Genomic DNA, 19862 nt, shown 5'->3' with positions numbered 1-19862 from the left:
TTTAATTCCTTTTCCTGCGAAAAAAACATCTCCTAGCTGTGCAATAAACCTCTCTAGTTTTCCTAGTATTCCTGCATGGTGATCTCAACAGTGTTGTGTCACATGAGAACTGACAAATAACTGTCTGTGCTGATCTCCAGCAGGGTGGCAGTAAAGCTAATTGTTTATTTGCAGCAATTTAGCGCAGTGGTGATGCAAGTAGCGCCGTTATCCCACAGCTCAAACGATTCTGGTTTAATCTGACCTCCAGTGCTGTCAGAGCAGAGTTTGCACGTTCTTCCTGTGATGGGTTTCCCTTATCTCTATATCTATAAAACTCTCATCTTGTATGTATGTGTGTGTGTGTATGCGTGAGTGTGTGTGTGTCTTTCTACCTTCGTCAAAACACCACGCGTTAGCGCAGAACTTTTCACAGATTATTGATCACATTAACCCCGTCAACAAAAGCAACTGCTTCATTTCACATTTCATGCCATATTTCACAAGTTACACGGTTTTAAAAATAACCAAAACCAAGTTTTTAAATGGAAAATCTTTCAACCCACTTCCAAAGTGACGTCACAATGACCCACAACGGGGGGGGGGGGGGGGGGGGGGGGGGGGTGTTCAGCGAAACGATCGCTGACCCTGCGCTTGGTCTCGCTTCAGATAGGTCAAGGCGGACTGAGCGTAGGTGTTCAGCGAAACGATCGCCGACCCTGCTGACATTGGTTGCCTAGAGTCTCAAATGGACAACTGCTACTTCAGTAAGGTGCTGGAGGTTAAACTGCAATCATGATTCAGAACAAAAGTCAAGGCCCCTGTGGAGTACAGATCATAGCAAAACTATGTAAAAAGACTGGTCCTGCTTGTGAATTGAAAACATTCAAAATCATATCTAATCTGGAGAGCAACCAGTAAAACAACTCGTGAATGTTGAGAGACATCTCCAAACAAACGGATTGCACATTCAGACTGTTCAAAGATCAGACTGTCCTATAAATCATGTGCTAAATGACGGTGCTCTGAATATTTGTTTGTTCCCAAGTTGCTACAAAATAAAAATGTTGAGGTTTAAGCCTGTGTTTGTATTAACTGGGTGTTTTGTGTCAGCTGACCCTCTGGCTCTGTTGGGGGCATGCTCATATCTGGAGCTTATTATGACATAGAAAGAGTCCATTCAACCCATCAGGGCTGTGTTGGCTTTGACTGAAAACAATCCCATTCTCACTCTTCCTACTTCCCTTCATCCCTGCAACCTTTCCCTCTTTATTCTCTTTGCTGGTGGTCACTTTCTTTATGGACTTGCACTTGCACTCTTCCTGCCTCAATAACTTGCAGGTTTCCCATCTTTTGCACTCGTATCATCTATTGGTTTCCATTTTATTTAAATATTTCTGAATGCCAGAGAACCTTTTGAGAGTTTGCAATGCTGCAGAGATAATTTTGCTATCAAGACTTTTAGGGAAGATTTGCGCTGGGGCTTCACTGTTGGGAGTCTTCAAACCAGCAGGACACAACAGGCAGAAATGTCAGGTGAGTGATTGTAATATGACTATTGGAGGAGCCAGCACGATCCATCCCAATGATGTGAACTGTTATTTATTTGAAATTCGCCCTCTGGCTAACTCTGAGCTTTCCTTCATTCTCATTGTACTCAATATTTTTTTTCAAATGTCATTTGTGCAAGAACTGCCAGGTCAAATAACAAGGCATACTCATGCAATCACACAAAAAATTGCAAATGCACCCCTGCAGATTCAGGGAAATGTCTTCCCAGTTGCTATCAAGCAACTGTACCATCCTACCACCAACTAGAGAGTGGTCCTGTACACTGTGGTTGGCTTGATTGTAATCATGTGTAGTCTTTCTGCTGACTGGAAAGCGTGCAACAAAAAGCTTTTCACTGCACCTCGGTACATGTAACAATAAACTAACTATACTAAACTAAATTAAACAATGAGATTCCTCAGCAGATTCTGCGACCTTTGCACCTGGTAGTTGGACTGCCATGTTTTCTGTCTTTTTTGGGCAGTCACTTGCAATCTTGGATGTTTCCTCACTATAGCAGTACCACACATGAAAAGGGTTTGCTCCAAAGCACTTTGCGATGTTCTGAGCTGAGCCATTTTTTGTAATGCACTGACTAATTAGATTACTCAAAATCTCAGTCACAAATCTTTAATATCAATACTTACCCTGCAAAAATACATGCAAGTCTCCTACAAAATAATCAAATAATAGAGATGCATGCACAGAAACAGGTCCCTCGGACCTTTCACCAGCCATCACCCACCTACTTGCACTAATCCTACATTCATGTCACATTCTCATCAGCTCACCCAGATTTGACCACTTCTGACACTTTTGAGATAATTTACAGCAGTCATCTACCTGCACATCTTTGTCAAAAAAAACAAGGTGCTGGAAGAACAACTGATCAGGCAGCATCAGTGGAAGGAAATTTTCAGATGATGTTTGGGGCCAGGTCCCTTATTCAGACTTGACCATTTCCCTCTCCAGATGTTGCTTGCTCCTTCAACACTTTATGTTTTGCTCAAGAATTCTACAAACCGCAGATCCTTTCTTTTCCATTTTACTGCACATCTTTGGGATGTGGTATAAAACTGCAGGGAGCAAATGCTATCACAGGTAGAGCATGCAAACGTCACACAGACAGCAATAGAGTTCAGGAGTACACCTAGGTCTCTGGTACTTTGAAGCAGCAATTCTTCTAGGTGTTCCGTTGTGCCACCTCTTCACTGAAAAAACAGTGCTGGTTTTAACATTTTCTCCCCAGTTTAACACTATTTTTATTTCTTGTCCCTGCATTACTAATGATCAATTTTAATAAACTGTTTAATTATATCTGGTATCTGGAGGAATTTGACCACATAATCTTGGTTAATGAATGTCAACCACATTTCTATATGTGACCCTATGGGTGCAAGACATTAGGGTATTATCTTGGGTGGACAAGAGGATGGGGACTGGACTTTGTGCCTTCCCCCACAGTGGGAACCTCTGTGGGGGGATGTTTTATGGTTTAATGTTAAACTTCTTGAATGCTATGTTGTATTTTTATTAGTGTGCTGCAAGGACATTTGGATTTCCCCTGAATAAGGGGATTATAAAGTAGACAATCTAGATAACATATAAACAGGCCATCTCGGCCCTACAAGTCCATGTAGGCCCACCTTTGTCCATAACCCTCCATTCCCTTCTCAGTGCCTACCATTTATTTTTAAATGATACCAATGAACCTGCCTCAACACTTCCACTGGGAGCTCATTCCACACCGCCACCACTCTTAAATAATAGTATTACCCCTAAACTTCTGTCCCTTAATTCTGAAGTCATGTCCTCTTGTTTGAATCTTCCCTAAACTCAGGGAAAAGCTTGGCCACATCAACTCTGTCTATCCCTCTCATCATTTTAAAGACCTCTATCAGGTCCCCCCTTAACCTTCTGCGCTCCAGAGAATAAAGACCTAACTTATTCAACCTATCTCTGTTAGACAATAGACAATAGGTGCAGGAGTAGGCCATTTGTCCCTTCGAGTGACATAGATTGGAACATTCCCATTTAAATAATAGTAATCATCTGTTAACTGAACATAAATGGATTAAATATTAGCTTCAGGATGAAGTCTACCACCATGAGTTACATTTTCTGCAGAAGAGCAGTACATATCCTGCAAAGAGCAATCTACATTTCCAATATGTTATTTTCATGCCCCATGCTATGCATTAAGCAGTAAAGGTCATCCTTCTGCTTCCTCTGGAGTAGTAGGAAACTTTTTGTCAATGCACACTACACCTGGAGAGCTCACTGGCTTTGGATGCTTGAATTACGGTGTGTTTGTTCGTCAATTCCACAAAGTTCTCATTTCAATCAGCATGTTACCTCACAAAAAAGATAAATATCAAAACCAAATACATTTTCAATCTCTTGGGAGGCATTCTGCATCCATTTTAATCTCCTACTGGAAATTATGCGAAATGAATTTTAAAAAGGTTGAGCGGAGTTTCTTTTTATTGCATTAATGTCCACATACCTCGGGAAATTTTTTCTGCTGGATGTATTCCGCGAGTGCAGGGTCGAAGTATTTGGCGTAGCCCTCATTCAGACTATATATAGTTCCTTTCTTCTTTATCTTTACGTCCTGCTCCACAAGAATAAATTCGCCTATAGACTGAAAGAGGAAAGAAGGATTGGAATGGTCAAACAATACAAAAGTTAAATTGTTAAAATTATAGTCCAGGAGTTCGGCACTAATTGTCATTATATTTGTTATAACTGAGGCCAACGTGGTTCATTTGCATTCAAATAACTATTAATCTGAAGCAGACCAAGAAGCAAATTATCTATGATTTTGGCATTTAAATACGTAGTTGTGGGTATCAGCTATCAGTCATATTTGGCGGGGTGGGAGATTGCAACCTTCACGTGGTCCGCCCTGTTTCGCCGAATGCAGTCAACCTGCCGTGCACAATCAAATAAGATCAAATAGAACAAGTTGCCCTCCAACTTTAGGCTGTTCACGCCATACTCAAGAAGAAGTCATATTTGGTTCATATAAATTATTTTTCTCCTTTTGGATGTTGCTTTCACTCCAGATATGTGTGTTCTCAGCATGATACATATACTAATGCCAGTGGGGGTACCATATGCTCCAGGAGACATGTTGCATTTGAGCAGGAATATGTCCTTCTCATCTAGACACTCAGAGATAGTGCTCTTGATCAGAAATATGATCAAGTAGATAGGCACAAACGGCTGGAGTAACTCAGCAGGTCAGGCAGCATCTAGGGTGAAATAGGATGAGTGCCGTTTTGGATCGGAACCCTTCTTCAAACTCAAGAAGAAGTTTGGGTCTATCTTTGGTATAAATCAACATTTGCAGTTCCTTTCTATACATTGTGATCAAGTAGTTCTTTAAAGTGTTTTTACAGGCCTTGACTGATTCCCTGTTGGTGATAATTCTGCCTCTGATCTTGAATTTCACTGAGTCAACCTTTGAGTGTTAGGGCGATAGTTGGATTTGAGAATACTAAAGAATGGTCCATAACAGCAAGTTTGTGGATCTCCTGTGCTATTTCCTTCTACCATCTGATCATTGATTGCCAACAGATGCCTGTCCACCTGATTATTTTCTCTTGAGCGGTGGCAATACATCCGATCTAGGAATGTCTGAGTTTGTGGTTTATTAACTTCTGGATCTTCTGGTCATTTTTATTAAAGCCTTTCTGGTGTATCTGGGTAGATGAGTAAATGGCCTCTTCACGTGCAAACTATTGTGGAATTCAGATTTATCTAGGCACAGTTGAAGTTTTGTGATTCCCATTAGCTGGTATTTGGTGGGTTATCTGCGAGGCATTCGCTGACAAGGGTTGCTCATTTTCAACACTCATTCTCTGGTAGCAAGGTTATTATTGTCACCATTATTTTGGGTTTAAACTAAAGGAGTTTAGGCTGTAGTCAAGCAAACCGTTTCTCATGGACAATGCAAACATCCCTGTGATCTCATGTTTGGATGGAGCTGTAATCTTACAATGCTTGATAGGGTGAGGATCTGTCCCCTGACTGAGGAGTCTAGAATCAGAGGGCACAATCTCAATTTAAGAAGGTGGCCATTTAGGACTCAGATGAGAAGAGGGTTCTACATTCAGATGATGTGGAATCTTTGTAATTTTCTATCGAGAAAGGTTGTGGAGGTTCAATCATTGAGTTCATCACAAACAAAATCAGTAGATTTTCTGGATATTGAAAGAATCAAGGGGTATGTGAATAATGCAGGAGAATATTTATCTGGAAAATTGTCCATGATCCAAAGTGCCTATTCCGGCTCTTATATCTGATGCTCTGATGCTATTTAACAGAAGGTTAAGACATTTCTTGTTATGATAACCTTCCATGCAGACTTCTTCTCTGGAACCTTCTCATTTGGCCATTGTACAATGCCTGAATTGGGAACGCTGTTATGTGGTCTAGACCTTGATGCTCGGGTGAAAAGTGTTAGTAATGACAATACTGTGCTCCAAGCATTTTGGACACAATGGAATGTTCTTTCCGTACTCCCCATACGCTGACCATTCTTCTTCACCCCAAGTAGGGGAGTTGCCTGAAAGCATAAATTTTCATCCCACTGGGATGCAAGGTTTCTTCAAGGTCAGGCTAGAAGTCTTCCTTACAAACATCAGCAGTTTCCATGGTTGCATCATATGCACTAATAATAATAATAATGATAATAATAATAATAATAATAATAATAAATGTATTTGTATACCACATTAACAAACAACTTACAGTGACCAAAGTGCTTCACATCAGGGCATGTACTAGTTTGATTCATACAACGATAGACAGACCTAACAATACATACATAAACTGTTACATAAACTCAGAGGGGCTCAAAAACGCTAGGGAGTAGAAATAGTAGACTTAAAGGAGTCGATGGTGGGGGCAGTTCTGATGAGGAGCGGGATGCTATTCCACAGTCTAGGTGCTGTAACAACAAAAGCGCGGTCACCGCTGAGTTTAAACCTAGACTGCGGGATAGTCAGTAACCCCAAGTCGGCCGACCTGAGGGACCTGGAAGTAGAATGGTGGGTTAGAAGATTTTTTATATAGCGGGGGTAGCAAGTCCGTTAAGGGCTTTGTATACGTATAAGAGGAGCTTGAAGTTGATTCTGTACCATACTGGGAGTCAGTGGAGAGAGGCCAGGATCGGGGTGCTGTGGTACCTTTTACAGGTACCCGTCAGAAGTCTTGCTGTGGTGTTTTGGACCAATTGCAGGCGGGACAGGGATGATTGGCTGATGCCAGTGTATACGGAGTTGCAGTAGTCAAGACGGGAGAAGATGAATGCGTGGATGATTTTTTTCAAGGTCGTCGAATTTGAGGAATGATTTGATTTTAGCTATGGTACGAAGCTGGAAGAAACAAGCTTTTACCACAGAGTTGACTTGCTTGTCAAACTTTAATGCAGAATCAAATATCACGCCATGGTTTTTGACGTGCGGTTTGTCTAAAGAGGTTAGGCTTTCAAGGATGCCTGTTATCGTTTTGATGGAGTTGGAGGGACCGAGTAGGATGACCTCAGGCTTGCTCTCGTTAAGTTGGAGGAAGTTTTGAGCCATCCAACATTTTAAGTCATCGAGGCAGTGCATGAGGCAGTTTAAATTAGACTAGTTGTTGGGTTTCAGGGGGAGATGGAGCTGTGTATCATCTGCATAACAATGGAAAGAAATGCCATGCCATTGAATGACCTGGCCGAGGGGAGCAGGTACAGAGAGAAGAGAATGGGGCCTAGGATGGAGCCTTCTGGAACCTTGCAAAAAAGGCTCGCTGGGGAAGAGAAAGAATTGCCCATGTTAGTAGAGTAACTCCTATTTTTTAGGTAGGAAACGAACCAGCTCAGGGCAGTGCCATCAACACCAACCCCGTACCGGAGACGGTCAATTAGGATGGTGTGGTCCACTGTATCAAACGCTGCGCTGAGAAGGAGAGGATTGCACAGTCGCAGGATGGTGCAAGGAGTCGCTGGAGTCTGTGCTGTGGTGAGAAGGAGTTTCCAGTCGTTGTGTACCTTTAACAGCAGGCAGACCATCTCGTGCTGTACAGTCCCACCTGTGGGTACCCCCTGAAACCTATCCATTTATTTTTAAAAATGAAAATGCTTCCACCACTTCCACTGGATGGACCATTTGCGTAAAAAGGTGTAGACCCCTAAGGTCCCTTAGTTCTGAAGTCATGTCCTCTAGAATCACCTTTTCTCAAGGAAAGCTTTTGAGTAGGAAATTAGGGTCAGAATTTTTCAAGGACTTTTGAGAGGAAGGTCTGTTTGGAAATAGGTCTGTAGTTACTAGGCAAGGTAGGGTCCAGGTTAGTTTATTTCAGGAGGGGCTGGACCACCGCGTGCTTGAAACAGGTTGGAACAGTGCCAGTGGCCAGAGAACTGTTGATGATAGAGAGGATACTGGGATCGACTATTGCAAAGACATCCTTCAGAAGGGCAGTGGGAACAACGTCAAGGTGACAGGTTGCAGGTTTCATAGTGGAGACAAGCTTTACAAGGGAGGATAGAGTAATGGGTTGGAAACAGTTTAACTTAGACGAACAGACCAAAGAGACAGCTAGGTCACGGGTGGGAGGGGACATATTTGTTCTAATGTTCTCAACTTTACTTGTGAAAAAAGTGGAGAATTCTTTGCACTTGGCAGGCGACCCAGCTAAGCTGGTACTGGGGGCGGGACATATGACAGAGGTAATAGTACAAAATAGGACCTTGGAATTTTGAGCGTTTTTGGAAATAAGGTTGGAAAAGTATTGTGTTCTCGCCAACTTTACTGCTTCCTGGTATTTGAGAAGATTGTTTCTCAGAAATTCGAAGGAAATTTGAAGCTGATGACTATATTATGTTGGTTCGATGTTAAGAGTGCGGTTGAAGGTCATGAGTGATTCACCTATTCCATCAGGAAGAAGTTAGACCTTCTACTTCCTGACAGAGAAACCCAACCCAGAAGGTGGAGCACCCACCATCTTGTTCTTGCTCGCTCAATGCAGCAATGTCATTGACAAAGTATGTCAATCACCAAGCGAGGATAGTCAAGCAATGTTCAAGTCTGCTGCTGATGGAGCTGCCATTGAAGGCCAGGACTTTCCAGATTCTGAACTCCATGTTGTGGAGTGGAAGTGGCTAGTCTTTCAATAAGGGATAGTCACGACACACCGGTTACCACTAGGAGCAAGGTTTCAAAGTGGATCCAAGGTGACTATAGATCATGCTCAGCTGCATAAACCCTCACACCAGCAGGGCATATAGATAGACAAGTATTGGTGCGTGTGTGCAAACACAAGCACATGCACGTGCTCAGGCAGGAAACCCTTACCCACTATCCCCTATCTGCTTCCTCCACAGACACTCATGGCCGCTCTCACTTTTGATCCTCCCATCTCTAAATTCCTGCTGCCACTCAACCCTTTCCCATCCTTTACCAGACCCCCTTACTCCAACCGCTACAACCCATCTCTTGACTGAATAATTTTTCACTCACTTAATGTTACAATTTAAAGAGTGAATTGTTATCAGGATTCTGCACATTGTAATTATTGGACTTCTTTTGAAGAAATAATTTAATGACTCTTCCCATTAGAATTCCAGTTGGAATGACGTGACAAGAAAAGAGAGGTGATGAATGGCTTGTGTCAGAATGCCAATGTTTTAGACCAATTTTTCTTCCAAAGATGTTGACTTCTTACAATGATACTCTTTCATGCACACTTCTTCTCTGGAACCTTGGGGGACTTGGAACCTAGCAATAAAGGGGGCTTTTTCTGGTTGGCTGCCAGCGACTAGCGGACTTCCGCAGGGCTCGGTGTTGGGGACGCTACTCTTCATGTTGTATATTAATGAAGGGGACGAGGGGATTGGCGGCTTTGTGGCCAAGTTTGCGGATGATACAAAAATAGGTTGAGGGGGAGGTAGTATGGAGAAAACGCTACAGAAGGACTTGGACAGGTTGGGAGAGTGTGCAGAGAAGTGGCAGAAGGTAAATAGTGTAGCAAAGTGCAGAGTCATGCATTTTGGTAGTAGACTAAGTAGGCTTAGACTATATTCTAAATGGGAAGAGAATCCAGAAATCGGAGGTGAAAAGGGACTTTGGTGGAAGAATTCCCAAAAAGTTAATTTGCAAGTCGAATTGGTAGTAAGGAAGGCAAATGCAATGCTAGCATTTATTTCAAGGGGGCCAGAATGCAAAAACAGGGATGTAATGTGGAGCTGAGGTTCTATAAGGTGCTGGTCAGGTCATCAGTCTGAAGAAGGGTTTCGGCCCGAAACGTTGCCTATTTCCTTTGCTCCATAGATGCTGCTGCACCCGCTGAGTTTATCCAGCTTTTTTGTGTACCAACTAATATTCATTTATTTACCTTCCCAAACCTCCACTCAACCATCCCTCCCCCATGCCCTCCCAACTCACCCCTCTAATTTCTTAGTAGAAAACAAAGGCAACTACAGTATAACGCTGCATTTTCAAATATTCTATTGCACAAACATTTGGATTGTGTATGAGATCAGAAATGGTGATAACTATCAGCTACATACTGGGTCTAACATGAAGAAGTTGACACCCTGTCCTGTGGATAGCGCTATTAGGGTAGCGCTGCCATAGAGGGCATATCCAGCAGCCACCATGTTTCGTCCAGGTTCAAGGGCATCACCCTCAGTCAGCGACTCCGTGTAATCCTGCCAAAGTGAAAGAAATGAACAGTTATCCTGCTTCAGTGGTACATCGGCACAATCATGCGAAAGTACAAAAGTACAAGAATAGTAGATTGTACACATTTCTGGCACATAGTACCCTTCAAATTCAAAGTTGTTAAAGCTATAGTCCAATAATCTGAGCATAATGGCCTGTAGTTCTACTGCTGGCCCCAGGGATCAGTTGCAGGGATCAGCCTGGCCAGGTGATGATGTCAATGTCCTCCATCGCTGCTCTGCCACTGCAGGCTGCCTCTGCTCCGTTTATAAAGTCCAACTTCTCTGTTTCTGCCCACCCAATTTGTTGCCATCTCAGAGATAGTCTTGTTGTATGTAGAATAAATACGTTCTTCTTTTGTTAGTTATATATTGAAAATGAGCTATCGATCTTCCTGAAACGTGCCTGAGATTTTCATTATTTGATCTATACGGATGCTGCTCATTTTCAATGACCTTTGCAGTGTTTTACAATCTCAGATTCTCTTTGTATGAGTAATCTATTTTCAAATCGGAAAACATGTTTTTGTTAAGGCCTGCTGTAAAACTAAGCATGAGTTTCACATACCAAATGGTCTCACTGTGTGACACAATTGGGTAGCTTCTTCCATGAGACACACACAACATGCAAAGAAAGGCATTTCTTCCAAGTAATTCCTCCAATAATTTCATCTTTATTTTCCTGAAATTAGCCTTTTTTTCTAGCTTTTTCTTAAATCTTCCCATTTCAAATACGTTTTGCGGTATTAGGCAGATAAGAAACCAGCTTTCAGGCTTCTGCAACCACCATTCAACTGGGGAGGATTTGCAATAGTGACAGAGCAAAATCACTGCTGCAGTATTTTCTCCTCTGCTGCAAGAATGAGTGGGTTTTCTGCAAAATGCCTCCACCCAGTGGCAGACATAGTGTTAGACTGAAAAATATATAATCTAATGGAAATGGGCAGCACCATGGAGTAGCTGGTAGAACTGCTGCCTCATAGCTCCAGACAGGGGCGGAAAACCCGGGGGCCAGAGGGGACACGCTGCATTTTCAAATATTTTGAGAGATGGGGGACGTCCCCCCCAAGTTTTTGTGATCCCGATTTTAAAATCTCCGTTTTTAACGCTGGATTGAGCCTCCGAAGCCTCGCGCGTGTGTGTGAGTGTGCGCATGCGCGCGTGACCGCCAAAAAATTGTGGCCCCCGTCCCCTCCATGTTTTGATAGCGAGTTCCGCTCTTGTCTCCAGAGGCCTGGGTTCGATCCTGACCTCGGGTGCTGTCTGCGTGGAGTTCGCGCATTCTCTCTGTGACCGCGTGGGTTTTGCTCAAATGCTGTATGTTCCTCAAAAACTTGTGACCCGTGACTGTCATTGTTCACTCGCTGTTTAGGGAGACGTATATCATCCAGCGAGGTGAGAACCGTGCATTGACTTAAACTTGCTGCCAGTTTGTCAACAGGCAACAATGACAAAGAACACTGTAGTTGTGACTTGATGTTGGGACTATAGAACACAGAACAGTGCAGCACAGGAACAGGCCATTCAGCCCATAATGTCAGCACTGAACATGATGCCAAGTTAAACGAATCTCCTCTATCTGTATCAGATCTATAGCCTACCATACCCTGCATAGCCATGTGCCTATCCAACAGCCTCGCAATTACCACTATTGTACATTCCTCCACCACCACCCCCTGGCAGCGCATTCCAGGCACTCGCCACTCTATGTAACAAAAACTTGCCCTGCACATCTCTTTTAAACATTGATGCTCTCACCTTAAATCTATGTCCTCTAGTGTTGGACATCTGAGCAGGGAATCCGATTGAGCTGCTCTTTAAAACGGGAAGCCTCATTAACTAACATGGTCGCTTTAAACCCTTCCCTTTTCCAATTTGCACCATCCATCTCTGACTCTCTGTTTCTCTCTGTTTTCCCTCTTCTCCATGGAAACAAGAGACTGCCATGAGGATAGCTCTTCAGTGGCTCTGATCCCTTTGCAATAAGCAGCACACGAATAAGGCAGCAACAGTGAGCTCAGGTTTCTGAAGTTTGCACAGGGAGAAAACTATCTTTAGGATTAGTTAAAATGAGGATATCTCAATTTAACAATTCCCTTTTTTATCTATGCATGTTCATGCTCCAGGCATCACCGGCACGCAAGCCCAATGCTTACTGATCCTCGCCAAATGCCCTTGAGATGTTTTCAGTGGGCCACCCCCTTGAAACATCATAGCCCTGCTTGCGAAGGTGATCCCATAATGGTGACACAAGACACTGCAGATGCTGGAATCTTGAGCAAAACACATAGTGCTGGATTAACTCAATGAGTCAAGTAGCATCTGTGGAGGGAAAGGGCCGACAACCATTAGACTGAAGAAGGGTGCCAAGGGGTGTCCTTTCATTCCACAGATGCTGCCTGACCCACTGAGTTTGCCCAATCCTTTGTGTTTTGTTTCCATAATGGTATTAGGTAGTTCCAGGATTTAGACCTGGTACCGATCAAGGTCCAGCTATGTATTTCTAAATCAGAATGTACTGCAACTTGCAGACTTGGAGGGAGTCCTGCAGGTGGTAGTGCTTCCACTTGTCCATGGTTCTTATCCTTCCAGGTCAAAGAGATTCTTGGTGAAGAATCTGCTGTCAGAATAACCTGGAAGAGTAATGGCAGAGTGTTGTCTTGATGGTAAACCTGAAGCCAGTGCACACAGGTGATGGAGGAAACTGGGCTTTACGGTGGTTGATGGGTTGCTGGTCAAGTGGGCCGTTTTGTCCTGGGTGCTGTGAAGTTGCTGAGAGTTGTGAGAGCTGCATTCATCCAGAGCGCCAGACCCGAGTTCATACTTCTTATGTGGAGTTTGCACGCTCTTCCTGTGACAGCAGGGAGCTACGATTTTCCCCTACATCCCAAAGACGTACAGGTTTGTAGGTTAATTGGCCTCTGAAATTGTTCCTAATACATAGGGAGTGGATGATCTATATTTTAGTTAGATGTTAGATGTTAGGGAGTTAGATGTGGCCCTTGTGGCTAAAGGGATTAGGCGGTATGGAGAGAAGGCAGGTACAGGATACGGAGTTGGATGATCAGCCATGATCATATTGAATGGCGGTGCAGGCTCGAAGGGCCGAATGGCCTACTCCTGCACCTATTTTCTATGTTTCTATGTTTCTATGATAATGTATGATAACTAATGTGAATGGGCCAATTGATGGTTGACACAGCCTCGGTGGGCCAAAGGGCCTGTTTCCATGCTGTCTCTCTAATTTAACACAATATTCCATTATTCTCTGACTTGTCCCTTGCAGAGAGGTCTCATTTTGTCAGGAGACACACCCAGTTTCACTTTAGACCAAAACATCTGCCAGAAATGTGCAAAAAGCTACTTTGTGACTAGAATTACTCATTGGATAAGTGTGCTGAGTCACATGCATACACATCATCATCACATGCTACACATACGCCCATGCAAATATTTTATTAACCCACACCCTATTGCTGCATGAAGTAAAGAGAAACTTTGGGAAAAGAAAACTTTTCAAGCTCCCATGACCTATAGATGGGCTATAGGTCATTACGTAAAACTATAATGTAAAGGTTCTGCATAGTAGCTGCTCAGGAAGGTTAGATTGCGTGGGATCTGGGAAGAGTGAGCTTCCTGGCAGGAAGCAGAGGGTGATGGTGGAAAGTTGTTTTTCAGACTGGAGACCTGTGACTAGTGGTGCGGTGCTGCACCCATTGCTGCTTATGGTTTATATCAATGATTTGGATGAGAATATAAAAGGCATGATTAGTAAGTTTGCAGATGACTCTAAAGTGCAGGTTTACAGAGTTGTTCACACCAAGGGCAGTTTTACAGAGACCAATTAACTTACAAACCTGCATGTCTTTGGGATATGGGGGGGAAGCCAGAATACCCGGAGGAAACCAATGTGGTCATAGTGAGAACGTGCAAACACCACAGAGACAGCACCCGAAGTCAGATCGAATCGGGTCTCTGGCAGTGAAAGGCCTCAAATCTTCCAGCTGTGCCATTGTGCCACCCAGGTGGCATTTTAAGAGGCATTTAGACAGGTACTTGGAGAGGTAGGGAATGGAGGGACATGTGCAGACATACATCATAGGTTACAGATGCCTGTTCCTGTGTTGTAACGTTGCACGTTCTACGCACTCTAGTTTAGCCGAGGCCAGTTGCAAAGATAGTTCCGTTTAAAAGTTGTTTACTTTTAGCTTGCTGCCAACATGAGGCTCGTGATTCTGGAAGTGACACCACAAAACAGCATGAAAACATAAATAACCCAGCAAAGGCTGTAAATCTTAGTTGACTCTGTAGATTAGTCATGCACTAACTGTCTGCATATTTATAAAGTATTGGGAGTGTTGGGACATGCATACAAAGGCAGCACACACATTTTCTAATTGAATTAAAAATGAAATCACTTTTGTTAAATCTAATTAACAAAACATTTATTTCGTACAACACAATAAGAACACAATAAGGCTTTATTAAATCCGATCAAGATAGACAAAAACCAGGACAAGGGGTCACAGCTTAAGGATAAGGGGGAAATCCTTTAAAACCGAGATGAGGAGAACTTTTTTCACACAGAGAGTGGTGAATCTCTGGAACTCTCTGCCACAGAGGGTAGTTGAGGACCAGTTCATTGGCTATATTTAAGAGGGAGTTAGATGTGGCCCTTGTGGCCAAGGGGATCAGAGGGTATGGAGAAAAGGCAGGTACGGGATACTGAGTTGGATGATCAGCCATGATCATATTAAATGGCGGTGCAGGCTCGAAGGGCCGAATGGCCTACTCCTGCACCTAATTTCTATGTTTCTATGTTTCTAACATCAAATCTTTAAACATTCATTAACATCTCAGTTCTCCTATTGCGAGTACGTTTTCCCTATATTGACTTTACAGGAGGGAATGTTTGACCTGGATGAGCAGTTAAGGAAATGAGGCCACTGTTATAATGGACAGAATCCTCAGGGTAAACCTGCAACTCAAGTTTCCTCAATACCAGTCAACCTGACATCGGAAGCCACAATTGCTAGAATCAATTTTTTAGGTAATGGTAACAAGAGGCTCAGGGTGAGAATGTTTACTGCATTGGATATGAACCGGAACAGCAACATTCTTGTTTGCCGCAGCTTAACAAGCATCTTAGATGCAACAATATACAATGTTATCAGTTATTTTGGGCAACAGATAACTTACCCAGTGTAATCAGTAAAGGGGCTGTCCCATTGCGATGACCTAATTTGTTAACTCTTACCATGATAGTGCAAAATCCAAACTGTGTAATGCTACTGGAGTAGTACAAAGTCCTCAGTGGTTTGGTGTCGAGGTAGGGTCGCGCAGGGTGGTTCAACACCTGATGGTTGATGGGAGGAAGCTGTTCTTGAGCCTGAAGGTAATGGTTCTCAGGCTGCTTTCCTTGTTGTAGTAGTGAGAAGAGAGTGGGGCCCAAGGTAGGGTTCCCAACATTCTCACTCTCAAATAAGGGGCAAAAGGTCAACATAAGAGACAAATTCCCGACGGCAATTCGTTGACCGACTCGCCCATGGCTGGGTGAATGATGAGTTGGCCCGGGTGCTGGACTGCACACAAAGCCCAGGCGGCGAGCCAGCTGAGGAGTTTTGGTCAGGGCGCCAGACTTTACGCCCCCTTAAAACTCCTCAGCTGGTCTGCCTGCTGGGCTTTGTGTTGTGCTGCGCGCAAAGTCCAGCACCCCATCCAACTCATGAACCGATGATCGGCCATGAGAAGGAAGGGTAGTGGTGTCGGCGTGGGCTGTCAGCGAAGGTCCGGACATCGGACAGCTGTGGACGCATTGGTGTTCATTTTCAAATGTTCTATAGATTCAGGATCAGTTCCTGTGGATTGGAGGGTAGTTAATGTTATCCCACTTTTTAAGAAAGGAGGAAGAGAGAAAACAGGGAATTATAGACCAGTTAGCCTCACATCGGTGGTGGGGAAGATGCTGGAGTCAATTATATAAGATGAAATAGCGGCAAATTTGAATAGCAGTAGCAGGATCGGTCCGAGTCAGCATGGATTACGAAGGGAAAATCATGCTTGACTAATCTTCTGGAAATCATGCTCGACTAATCTCTCTGGACAAGGGAGAGCCAGTGGATGTAGTGTACCTAGACTTTCAGAAAGCCTTTGCTAAGGCCCCACATAGGAGATTAGTGGGCAAAATTAGAGCACATGGTATTGGAGGTAAGGTACTGACATGGTTAGAAATTGGTTGGCAGATAGGAAACAAAGAGTAGAGATTAATGGGTCCCTTTCAGAATGGCAGGCAGTGACTAGTGGGGTACCACAAGGCTCGGTGCTGGGACCACAGCTATTTACAATATACATTAATGATTTATATGATGGGGTTAAGAGTATCATTAGCAAATTTGCAGATGACACAAAGCCGGGTGGCAGTGTGAACTGTGAGGAGGATGCTATGAGGATGCAGTGACTTCGACAGGTTGGGTGAGTGGGCAGATGCATGGCAGATGCAGTTTAATGTGGATAAATGTGAGGAAAAGGGGTGTCCTTGTTCATCAGTCACTGAAAGTAAGCATGCAGGTACAACAGGCAGTGAAGAAAGCGAATGGCATGTTGTCCTTTATAACAAGAGGAGTTGCGTATAGGAGCAAAGGTCCTTCTACAGTTGTACAGGGCCCTAGTGAGACCACACCTGCAGTATTGTGTGTAGTGTCGGTTCACGAGGTTAATTCCCGGGATGGCGGGACTGTCATAAATTGAAAGAATGGAGCTACTGGGCTTGTACTTTCGTTTGAACATTTGAGGTTCAAATGACAATAAATGGTATTGTATTGTATACACTGGAATAGAAGGATGAGAGGGTATCTTATTGAAACATATAAGATTATTAAGGGATTGGACACGCTAGAGGCAGGAAACATGTATTGGTCTCCCAATTTGAGGAAAGACATTCTTGCTATTGAGGGAGTGTAGCGTAGGTTCACAAGGTTAATTCCCGGGATGGCGGGACTGCCATATGCTGAGTGAATGGAGCGGCTGGGCTTGAACACTCTGGAATTTAGGATGAGAGGGTATCTCATTGAAACATATAAGATTATTAAGGGATTGGACACGCTAGAGGCAGGAAACATGTTTCAGATGTTTGGGGAGTCCAGAACCAGGGGCCACAGTTTAAGAATAAGGGGTAGGCCATTTAGATGGGAGATGAGGAAAAACGTTTTCACCCTGTGAATCTGTGGAATTCTCTTCCGGCAGTGAAGGCCAATTCTCTGGATGCTTTCAAGAGAGAGTTAGATAGAGCTCTTAAAGATAGCGGAGTCAAGGGATATGGAGAGAAGGCAGGAACGGGGTACTGATTGTGGATGATCAGCCATGATCACAGTGAATAGCCGTGCTGGCTTAAAGGGCCGAATGGCCTACTCCTGCACCTATTGTCTATGTGTGTTGGAGGGGGGGAGGGGGATATGGCCTGGGCACCAGTTGTTCCCAATCAACATCAATGCTTTGGATGATGGAACCTTTATTCCTACTCGGTGTATCGGTATCACGTATTATTTAATATCACAAAGACGCACAAAGATGCTGATATTGTACCTGCCTCAACTACCTCCTCTGGCAGCTCGTTCCATATACCCACCACCCTCTTTGTGAGAAAGGTGGGTATATGGAACGTTTACTTGCTTACAACTGCACTCATAGTAAGATTCATTGGAACCACTTGGATCCATATCTGATTTAACTTTGGTCACCATCTGTGTGTATATTGATATGTACCAAACTCAGCCAGTTTTCAGATCTTTTTTTGTGGCCTTCGTGGTGTTACAAAATATATGCTCAAAATGTTTTATACATAAGTACACAAATGGTAAAAGAATTTGTATGATGAGTGAAAAACTCATTGGAGGCCCATAGTTCTGATTTTACTTTGGAGTCACGTGAGTGACTACGTGAAGAAGAAAAAGGGCCGTCCGTCTGCGTGCGCGTCCATTACGTCTGAACGCAACGCGCGACTGACTGGAGAGGCACTGCGTCCTCCCAGGCTGTTAGGATGGGCAGGTAAATAAAGTTGAATCACTTACCTGCGTTCTTTCGGGCTTGAAACTTTTTGTAGTTTCAGGGCCCAGATGTCGAGGAGACGGTCCGCGGGGAAGTCGGCTGCCGAAGACCGCAGCATTTCCCAGTAGCGGGCAACGGTGTTTCTCGACACAGCGCCGGCAGCTGAACCGGCAGCAGACTTGGTGCAGGAGGAGAGCTCCGTTGGTGGTCCTGCAGTACGGGAAAATCCACCCGCAAGTCAAACAACCCATTGACTCAGAAGAGTCCGGGGAGGGAAAGGGATACCCTCCCTCAACGGAGAGCATCTGAGGACGACTCTCCCACATAGGAGCAACTTTTGGAGAAGTTGCTCCAACAATGACCTGCTTTAAGGAGAGAGCTGTGTCAGCCCGGGCCTCCAGCAGCAGGCAGTACCAGGAGCCTTGCATAATGGGGCAACCCAATGTCTTCCCCATTGGAGGGGGAAGTACATATGGAAGAAACCACTCTGAATCGGAGTACAAAAGCAGGGGGGGGGGGGGGGGGGGGGGGGAACCTTCCCAGGGACAAGTAGAAGAAAGGAAGTAAGTAAGTAACTTTTACTTATATAGCACTGTTTAAGTTAACTTGCACTAAAAAGCTTTACATAAAATAAATAATAAGCACAAAAGAAAAGAAATACTTCTGCAATCATCCAGGTTCCACTGGGTGCTTCCCTGGATAGAGATCTAGAAAATGTCTCTTGCTCTGAGGAGAGGAGCATTCACGGTCAGTTTCAGTCTGACCCAAAGCAAGAATCTCATTTAGGCCCGCTGGAGGGGCCATGTCAGCGCAGTTATCCACAGGGGCCTGCGGCAGCACCTGTTTCCAGGGCTACCTACAAATTTCACTCCCAATGGAGAGGAGTGTGAGTGATCAGTAGACAGTGGCGTAGCGTGGGGGGGGGCCAGAGGGGCGGTTGCCCCGGGCGCTAAATTTTTAGGGGGGCAAAAAAATTGTTGGATGAATTTTTTAAATAAAATTAAGAGGCCCGGGGAGCCGTTGGAGCGAGGAGGAGTTACCTGGAGCTGTGAGTATAAAAACAGCGCGGGGCTTGCTTCTACAGAGGCCCGGGGAGCCGTTGGAGCGAGGAGGGGTTACCTGGAGCTGTGAGTATAAAAACCGCTGTCGTCCACTGGGCCCGCGGTCGGGTCGAGTGGCCGCTGCCGCCGGAACGTGCCCCAGCTCCGAGTTCTGGTCACCGTTGTCCCAACTCCGAGGCCAGGTCGCCGAGGCGTGCCGCTGCCGCTGCTCCAGCTCCGATGCCGTGTGGCCGCTGTCGCTGTCCCCTCTCCGAGGCCAGGCCGCCGCTGTCGCTGTTGCTGCCACCGTCCCAGCCGCTGCCGCCGTCCCAGCTCTGATGCCGGGCGGCCGCTGCCGCTGTCCCAGCTCCGAGGCCAGGCCGCCACTGCCCGCCCCAGCTCCGAGGCCAGGCCGTCGCTGCTGCTACCGCCGTCCCAGCTGCTGCCGCCGTCCCAGCTCCGAGGCCAGGCCGCCGCTGTCGCTGTCCCCGCTCCGAGTTCTGGTCGCCGCTGCCGCTGTCCCAGCCGCCGCTGCCTCT

The 19862-nt window shown here is 44.8% G+C and overlaps 1 protein-coding gene across 1 annotated transcript in view; it reads right to left on the bottom strand.

The window, feature by feature from the left end:
* The window catches only part of LOC129695722 (fructose-1,6-bisphosphatase isozyme 2-like), a 58845-nt gene that overhangs the window by 17680 nt on the left and 21303 nt on the right, over positions 1 to 19862 (bottom strand). Inside the window, exons 4-5 of the mRNA XM_055632925.1 lie at positions 10088 to 10228; positions 4037 to 4174 (exon numbers count right to left, since the gene is read on the bottom strand). Of these exons, the coding sequence (XP_055488900.1) occupies positions 4037 to 4174; positions 10088 to 10228 (279 nt within the window). The remainder of the gene's footprint in view (positions 1 to 4036; positions 4175 to 10087; positions 10229 to 19862) is intronic.

The sequence above is a fragment of the Leucoraja erinacea genome, chromosome 3, assembly GCF_028641065.1.
Source record: "Leucoraja erinacea ecotype New England chromosome 3, Leri_hhj_1, whole genome shotgun sequence".
Taxonomy (NCBI): domain Eukaryota; kingdom Metazoa; phylum Chordata; class Chondrichthyes; order Rajiformes; family Rajidae; genus Leucoraja; species Leucoraja erinaceus.
This window is presented reverse-complemented; position numbering and strand designations above follow the sequence as displayed.